The following is a 9,356-nucleotide window of genomic DNA, read 5'->3' on the forward strand; positions in this document are numbered from 1 at the left end:
CTCGCAGATAGGATCAGTGTGTGTTCTGGAGCCTTTTTTATTCTTGAGAAAAAGCATACAGTAAGTGACTAAGTTTGTGTACTAATTGTTAGGCAAATTTGTCTCAAGGCAAAAACATACTTTACATATGCTATCTGTTATTGTTACTTACTGAAAGGAAATGTATTATTTGTTGTATTCTTCATTAACAGCTAATGCTGCTTTGTACTGAACATATTTATTGGATTTGTGTTTACATCTCGCAATGCACACAGGTATGTCCAGAGCTACCAGGAAAAGGAGAAGATGGAACATAGGTACTGAAGGCATGGGTGAAGTCAAGTGCTTCAAGTGAAGAGCATTTTTTATTTACTGGCAAATAAGAAGCCTGTTATGATAATTGACTGCAGTTGCTGTCATGGAACTTTTGCAACTTTTATCAATTCATTTCCAGATACTAGTTACTCAAGTTTCAAATTCATGTTTTGCTGCTACTTATCGCTTTGAAACGTTTTTGTTTGTCTAGTTGTTTGAATGGATGTGATGTCTAGTTTTGAATCAATGTCTTGGTTTCCATTAACGCCAAAATGGCCATTCTTGATAACTAGGAGCAGAGTTTGATTGTTCCATCAGATGATATTACCATGTGGTAGATGATTTGAAGGCCATTGGATTCAGATAACTGGGATTTGTTCTTCCCCTTCATCCACGTTACAAAACATATGCTACCCTCTTATATTTGTCATTGATTTCATATGCTGGTGATATGAAATTGAGTAGTTACGAGAAAACAATCAGTGTTTAGTACCAAGAAAATAAATAAATAAATGTTTCCACTAGCATGTATAACACATTTCATTTGTAGCTATGTTACACTGACTCGGCCAGTTTAGTGAAAGTCCCTGTGTTGACACGACATGGGTGCAGGTACGAGTACAAGATCTGTGTTGGATATGGCTCTTGTTCTCTCAGATGCAGATGACTGAGAGAAGATGAGAGGAAAGTAGAGAAGGATATGGACTATCTATTTTACTCATAGAAAACTGGTTGATGGGTTCTTATACATGTGTATATGGCTTGCAACCTTTACAGAAGGGGAAGAACAACATTTGCTTGGGTTTGATGGATCTGCTGCCTCTCCTGATTTTTGAACATGATTTAGGATTTCAGATTTCTTCAGTTGAATGAATCATTTTCATGTTTGCCATACGATCACCCTAGGTGGAGTTGCCACCATGAGAGGAAGAGTTGCATACAGTTTTGCCTAGAACTCAACTTTGAGATGACAGACCAATATGATCCATTATTGCATATATAATCTGGATAATAGAGATAAACTCTCATCTCTACTAAGAAAGATTCGCCCAACTACAAAATGTGTTCGCATAACTGATCCCATTTGATAGGAATTAAGACTTGATTTGGTTTAATTTGATTTGGTTATTCTCAAGTCCTGTTTGCATTTTACTAACATTCTGATATTAAATTAGAGATTTAAGATCAGTCTTTCAAGATAAACTATATTCAATCCACCGGTAATGCCGAGGACCCCCAGTGGGGGGTAGGAATGGCACCGAGCTGGGGCGGGGCCGGGGATCACACTCCCCGTCCCCGATCCCCGATTGTGAAAATCTCCCCGGCCCCGGCTCCGATCCCCGACGGGGAAGCTATCACCGTCCCCATCTCCGTCCCCTAACGAGGATCGGGTTTCCCTGACCTCGAAAATTCTCCGACCCAAAAACATCATCAACAACAACAGATTTACTATCAACAACACCATCAACAACAACATCATCATCAACATCACAGATCCACTATCCAACAAAAAAAAAAAATTTTTGGACAAAGCGAGACATATATATACATACACAACCAGGTTACAGATCTGAGATCCAAAAAAAAAGGACAAATATGGATATATACATACATACACCATCGGCATCTCCGATCTAACCATGAGATTACATCTTAGTTGTGCCGCCGGAGACGAAACGAAGCTTCTCACGCCAAATGGATTCGCTCATGTCGAAGACAGTATGGTTGTGGTTGACGCCACCGGCAAAGCCAAACTCAGATCTAGGGGTTCGAAACCCTAGATCTAGCGGGGGACGGAGAGAGAATCTGGAGAGAGAGAGAGGCGAGAAAGTAGAGGGAAGACAGTGGCGGTGGCGTAGCGGAGGAGAGGTGTGAGAGAGGGAAGACAGTGGCTGTGGCATGGCGGACTGCGGCAGTCTCAGACAGTGGCGGAGGAGAGGTGCGAGAGCAAGAGAGAGTACAGAGGGAAGAGAGAAAGAGACGCAGACAGAGGAAGAAAGAAGTGAGACGAGAGGGTTTGGTCACCAAACTTTGGTGTGTGTATATATATATATATAGAGAGGGTAAAATAGTAAGTTCACTTCAGGGCAAACGGGGACGGGGACGGGGACGGTCCGGGTACGGGGGCTGGAACACTTATCCCCATCCCCAGCCCGAAATTGATCGGGAATTAATTTTTGGATACCATCCCCGCCCCGTTGGGGATATTTTTTGGAAAAAAAAACTGTGCAAATTGCGGTCAGGGAGTCGGGTCCCCGTCGAGCCGAGTTCAAATTGCCATCCTTAGTGGGGAGTGACCCCAACACCCCCATCTTCACATGGGGGGTTACCAATGGAAGAAAAAAAAAAACAATTATGGACCAATCAAAAATCAGTGGGGGTGGTGGGGGTCACCCCCACTTGGTGGTCTTATGCATTTTCCTTCAATCCACCTCTCCAAACCCCCCAATCAGACAGGCCATTAACGTTTTGTCCTGCCATTAACCCAGTAGGAAATGGATCCTTCACTTCGTAGAATATAATTTGAAGTATTCTCCTTTAGTGATTAACACGGATCCTTTAATTTAAAATTCCCAACTTCTGTGCATTCAGATGTTATTTCTTGATTTGTTTATCCTAGTACATGGGTACAAACCATCACCAAGAGTATAGTAATTGGAGCAAAGTTACCAATACATAATACTGATCAATGCATAAAGTAGAGAAAGCTCCCTAGAAAGCAATAAAATGCAAAAAACAAGAGTATAGTAATTCAGTTCCAAAGATCACATTACACAACTAGAAAACCACATAACATATGCTAACAATTGCTTGAAGAGACAGCCCGCATTTGCAAAGTAAAAAAAAAATTCTAAACAGTAGCATGTAAAAATGCTCTTCCAGGTTGACGTTGTGCCAAGGGTCCATGGCAACCAAGAAGCTGCAAGAATCAAATTAAAAATCATGAGTTTGCTTGTGTTGTTAATAACAGGTTTGCTCAGCAGTAAAAAAAAAAATCCCCTAGAGTAAGTTTAAACAAAGACTAACCTTGGCATTGACGCCATCTGACACAATGCGGTTTTCTGCTTTCCACTTGAGATAATCAGTACGGCCGTACTTGGTAAATCCCCTGCCATATCACAAAGGTTGGATTCAATAAGTTTATAGCAAGCCCACAAAACTCAAATCTAAATCATATGGAAAGGGTAAACAAATTAAAAAAGATGGGTACACAAATTACAAAATATCATTTGGCTACAATTTGCTATCGATGTAATAAAGTCCATTTTTTTCTGTCTAGGTTTTTTATTTTTTGTGGACAAAATAGGTCGAAATGACATGAGCAGAATAACCGTAGCAAATTATGGAAGCAAGGGACTTGATAAGATCAAATGATTATAACAATCTAACAACAAAACAAATGAACTAGATTAGATAGTCCAACTACTTGTGCTTTTCGAGGTTTTTCACTCAGGTTAAAGTCAATCTGTGTTATTTATGCTCAAATGGGATTTTCCTACTACATGCATCAAAGATTTATGTGTGAATTATATAACTCACACAGATCAAGAAATTATTTACATACCACTTCCTGCTGACAATGATCTTTTGACGACCAGGGAACTTGAACTTTGCACGGCGCAAGGCTTCCTGGGCATGGTGACTGTTTCCATCTTTGCAGCGAACAGACAGAAGGACCTGACCAATTGCCACACGTGCGCATGTTCCAAGTGGCTTACCAAAAGCACCACGCATACCAGTCTGGAGCCTATCAGCTCCAGCACATGAAAGCATCTTATTAATGCGCAGGACATGGAATGGATGCACCCTGACTCTCAAGTGAAATGCGTCCTTTCCAGCAAATTTGGTCATGTATTTGTTGCAAGCAATACGTGCAGCTTCCAATGCCTCACTAGAGACATTTTCCTTCTCCCAACTGACCAAATGCACACAGAAGGGAAACTCATCGACTCCCTTTCTCTTCATTCCGACATCATAAATCCTAATTTTTGGATCTGGCACACCACGGCAGTACCTTGATTTCGGGTAAGGCTTATTTTTGATCTGGCGATAACACCTTGCAGGTCCTACAACAGTGAAATGAATATAATACAAAGAACGTCACTATAACATATTTCAAAGTGAAAGTGAAGGACTCAATAATAAAATCAACTACACAGGATTCAAAATTTCATGTGCACACTACATTCACATTTTTACCATGCTGCCAACCAACATAGCAATTTTAGGAGTAAGAAAATTCAAATAACTCTCACAATATTCATTTAATTGGGAAGCAATTGATCACAAATGTTGACCATTAGACTCTCAAATACATAATTTGATACATATATGTCTAGTAAAAAAAAGGAGTAGAATCAAACAAATCAATAGCTTGAAATATACCCATCTTGTACCAAATTATGAATCAATCTTCCTAATACTAAACGCAAACTTACTCAAAACAACAAAAAGCATAATCACAGAGCAAAGGATAAAAACAAAATTAAGAGAGAGAATGTTGGATTAAGGTTTAAAAAATCACATTTTTCACAGATGTCTCACTGCAGATTCCAAAAAAAAAAACCATATTTTTCACATATTTCTCACCAACAAAAAACAAAACAACAACAAATTTTACATCAGAAACCTTCAAATTCCCAATCGATGAATACAAAAAAATAAAATAAATAAAATCCACAAATTAAAACAAGAAAATCGTCATTACAAGCATACAGATATATGTATATATGTATATATATATGTAGATAGAGTTGAGAGGGGCTTACTCCTCCCCATGGCGAAAGCTTCGATCAGAATTATGGTCTCAACAAACCTTACAAGAAAAATGAAAAGAAATACAGTTTGCGTTGTATATATAGGAAACCCTAACCCGATCACACGCGTTATGGGTCTAACTCGTGAGGTGTGAGCGTGCGTCATTTGATGGGCCTCCACAAACCGACTTTCTTTGAATTTCAGCCCAAGTCCAGAACCTTCTTGGGTCTGACAATTTGGGCATATTCAAATATTACAAGGCAAGACACCCTTCATGTTTCTTCTTCCACCCCTTTTTGGAATAGATTACTTCAGTTTAAAAATTAAAAAGTCACTTTAAATTAATATATTATTTTTTTTACTCTCAAACCATTCTCAAGCCTGGCCCTGAGGTAAGAGAGGTTTGCACCTTGACTCTCAAATTTAGGCTAAAAATAGAAGTCTCAAATATAATTTTATGTTTTAGATATAAAAAAGGCCCAAATACTATAGGCCCAATTGAACATGAAACCCAAAAAAAAAGAAAAAAAGAAACACAGTCTACAGATCTTAAGAGCTACAGCCTACTGTGCCAAACTAAACTAAATAAAATAAAATAAAATAAATTTAGTTAAATAAACATAGACAAACCAAAAAGAAAGAAAACATACCGTCATGTTCATCCTTCAATCAACCATGTCATAAGAAAGATTGAATTGGTTAACTTTGTTATCCATTGAAAATGATGTAATGGATAAATTCGATTATGCATGCTTCATTAATGATTTTGCAGCTAAAAATATGAGAAAAGTAATGTTTATGTGATAGTTGGTTCAATTTTAAATTGGATATTGCTAAACTATAAAGCAACAAGACCGGATTTTTATTTTTATTTGGAGAATTTGTAATGATTACTTCCTATCTTAATATATGAAAGTAAATTTTTGTTTATAATTTTATAAATGATTATATGTGCAAGTAAATTTTTTGTGACTACAAACAAATAAAAAAGTTGTTATAACTTATTGTTTTATCCATAAATTTTATTTTATTTTTTTCAATGTAAAAGGGGCTCCATTTTCAAAGTTCGCCTTGAACCCTTTAAATCTCAGGGCCGGTCTTAACCATTCTATAATCAATGTTTAAGAAAATTAGTATCAACATATTTTACCTTAAATTTTAAATTATATGATATATTGATCTTGAATTTCCATGATGCGTTACAAGTCTATGAACTGGAATGGAAATTTCCTTTTCATCTATCTATAAAATAAAGATGATCAAAATCCAACTAATTTTGTGTGACAAAAGGTCCTGAATTCGAAATTTATACCAATTTTTTTATAGCTTTTGACTGAAATTGGAGAGTGAGGGGTGGGTTCCTCGACATCCTCCCCAAGTTGGCATGTAAGGTCAGGTCATAAATGGGCCCGGCCTTGGGGGTTCCTGGTTAAAAAAACAAAAAATTGAAAAAATAATAGGCACCTTAATATTTATTGCAAAGTTAAAAAGGAAGTGTTACTTTTTTAGGAAAAAATTACAACAAAAAGAAAAAAGAAAAAGATTATACCTCATTAATAAATAAAAAAATTAGGGGTAATTACAAAAACAAAAGTTCAAAGTTTGATTATTGTAACAAAATAAATTATGAGTTTTTAATTTTGTGAATTTAAATCTTAATATTTTGATTTATTTTTAATCTAAATCATCAACTTATTGTCGTTAAATAAAACTGACAAAAAAATAATATTTTAATTATTAAACTCAATATAAGTGTACATAAAATGTCAAAATATTTTTTTTGTTGAGTTTAAAAACTAAAATACTCTTTTTTCCATTAGTTTTTCTTAATGAAAATAGACATACAGTTTATAATACAAATAAAAAATTTAAAGTTTTAATTGATGAAAATAAAAATTCATGATTTATGATGCTACAAAGATCAAATCCTGGAATTCTTTTTGTAATTTTTTTAAAATTTATCATTAAAATCATGATCTTCCATGTTGATGTCAATCACAACCTTCCACCCAAATCAATTAACTAATCCTAATGGATGAAGGATAATTTTATAAATTTCACCTCATTCTGAATAATTTTATTTATTTACCTTCCTTTGGGTAGTTTAATTCACCACCTCCTCCTTCGTCTCTGTTTTGTTTTTCTTTGTGTATATATATATATATATATATATGTATTATTAAAAGCAGTATTTTTCCATTACTTAAGTGGCACATTATGAGTTTACTTTTTTTTTTTATTAAAAAAAAACATGTCTTTTTCATTTATATATAGAGTTTTACACAAACTCAATTTCAATTATAATAATCAATTTTATATGGACTATATTTGACAAATATCTATTTTTCATATATATAATTATAATTTAATTACTATGGTATTTGAATTTTTTTTTATCTCAATACACAAATAAATAAATAAGACAGACTATGCTTAATTATGTGCATTGCACAAATCAAATTAATTTTTTTATATTTTATATTTTTTATCTATCTTATTGATGTCATAATATTAATTTTTTTATTTAGCATGAAATTATTTATTATAAAATATTTATATTTAATTTAAATTTTATATACCTATATACAATATATATGAATAATTTGAAAAGAATATTAAAGAAAAAAATAATACTCTACATAATTAATTTATGTATTTTCTTCTTAATCCAATTATAACATATTTATATTTAATATTTTAAATAAATTTTATATAGTTCTATTTCTACATATTTTTATTAGCCAAATAAAAATAAATATAAATATAAAACTAAAAGTAAAATTAAATAATTAGAATCACTTTTAATTTTATATTATTAATTCTCTTTCTAATTTAATTATTACTAATATCAAAATAAGTGTTTATTTTTTATCTTATAATTTAATATATATATATTATACAATATCATTATATGATAATTACACTTTTATAGCACATAGAACCAAAATTATAAAAATCAACAAATCATTTAACTAAATTTATTATATATAAATATTCAACTAACACTTTTGTAGAACGACAAGGGTAAGATTATTAAAATATATAATTTAAATTTAATTTTTTTAAATTAAAATAATATTATTTTTTTGTAACATATGTCATAACATAAAATAGCATTACATTAATTAAAGTTACCTTCATTATGATTTTATGCCAGATATCATATTTCTAGAAGTGATGTATATACATGTATAGCGTTCAATTTAATATTGATTGATTAAAATAATGGAACTCAATAATTTTTTTGTTAAGTTTTTAGAAGATAAATTGACAAATGTTAAATGATAAATAGTGTGGAGTATTATTTTAAAGAATAATGATTCATCGAAAATAATTGTGTATGCTTGAGGCACCTAGTGATGTTTCTTGAATAATTTTTAAATAAGAATTTTAAATTTATAATATTACTGATAACGCACATTTGTGAGTTCTTCTAGAAAATATATGCAAAAATAATTTGGCTGAAATAAAAAATTTGTAGTTATTATGATGTATCACATAATTAATCAAAACCCTTTAAGAACTAAAATTTTTAAGGTTTAGAGATTTTGTGCCTGATTTCTTTTGAGAACACTATTTACAATTTGAATTTGTAATTTTTTATACATCAATGTGAATAACTCTTACGATTTTACTGATATAAGTATAAATCCTACCTTTGAGTCAATCCACTTTAAACATTTTTTTCATGTAATAAAATACTTAAATATTGTGATATAAAAGTATTATAATAGATCATAGTTAAACATCACTTGAAATATAATTAAAGACTCAATGCATCACTTTAGACATAATAAAAAACATAAGAAATTAGTAAAGAACTTTTCGATTAATAATCAAAATAATACACCAGGAGTTATAACCAAGCCGTAATTTGTATATTATAGAACTTTTCGTTATTTTTATTTTTTTTCAGAAAAAAATATTTTGATACAACCGGAATTCATGATTTTTAGTAAATTTGATTAACATAAATGAAAATTTGATTGCAGGCTGAAAATACACTTCTTTTTTTAATTTTGAAAGAAATTATTTTTATGAGCCTTTTATATGGAATCACACACATAATGACAAATTTTCATTAGTTATTAACAAATTTGTTTGTATTTGACTTTTAATTGTTAAAATTTTTTACATACAAAATATTAAGACTTAAAATTAATTTTTTATTTTAAAAATAAATTCTATGCATAGTACGGGCCACCTACTAATTATAAATAATAATAATTAAAAATGGATAGATGAGTCTGGGCTGTTTTAAGAAGAGGTTTTTTTTTTACCAAAAAAAAAGAAAAGAAAAGAAA

At 32.0% G+C, this 9,356-nt stretch overlaps 1 protein-coding gene across 1 annotated transcript; it reads right to left on the reverse strand.

The window, feature by feature from the left end:
* Positions 1-3,017: 3,017 nt before the first annotated feature.
* Positions 3,018-5,340, reverse strand: LOC114297215 (large ribosomal subunit protein uL16). Its single transcript, XM_028241605.2, has 4 exons — positions 5,064-5,340; positions 3,860-4,361; positions 3,322-3,403; positions 3,018-3,214 (listed from the first exon to the last, which is right to left on the reverse strand). The coding sequence occupies exons 1-4, from the start codon at positions 5,215-5,217 to the stop codon at positions 3,146-3,148; spliced, it is 807 nt and encodes a 268-aa protein (XP_028097406.1). The 5' UTR covers positions 5,218-5,340; the 3' UTR covers positions 3,018-3,145.
* Positions 5,341-9,356: the final 4,016 nt, after the last annotated feature.

Source organism: Camellia sinensis, chromosome 14 (assembly GCF_055761805.1).
Source record: "Camellia sinensis isolate YWXY chromosome 14, ASM5576180v1, whole genome shotgun sequence".
Taxonomy (NCBI): Eukaryota; Viridiplantae; Streptophyta; class Magnoliopsida; order Ericales; family Theaceae; genus Camellia; species Camellia sinensis.

Excerpts from the sequence above, each read along its gene's own strand:
- LOC114297215 (XM_028241605.2), bottom strand. The coding sequence starts at position 5,217 with ATGACGCACGCTCACACCTCACGAGTTAGACCCATAACGCGTGTGATC. Across the intron at positions 3,404-3,859 it reads ATCATTGTCAGCAGGAAGTG|GGGATTTACCAAGTACGGCC; the intron begins GTATGTAAATAA and ends GTGATATGGCAG. Across the intron at positions 3,215-3,321 it reads CAGATGGCGTCAATGCCAAG|CTTCTTGGTTGCCATGGACC; the intron begins GTTAGTCTTTGT and ends TGATTCTTGCAG.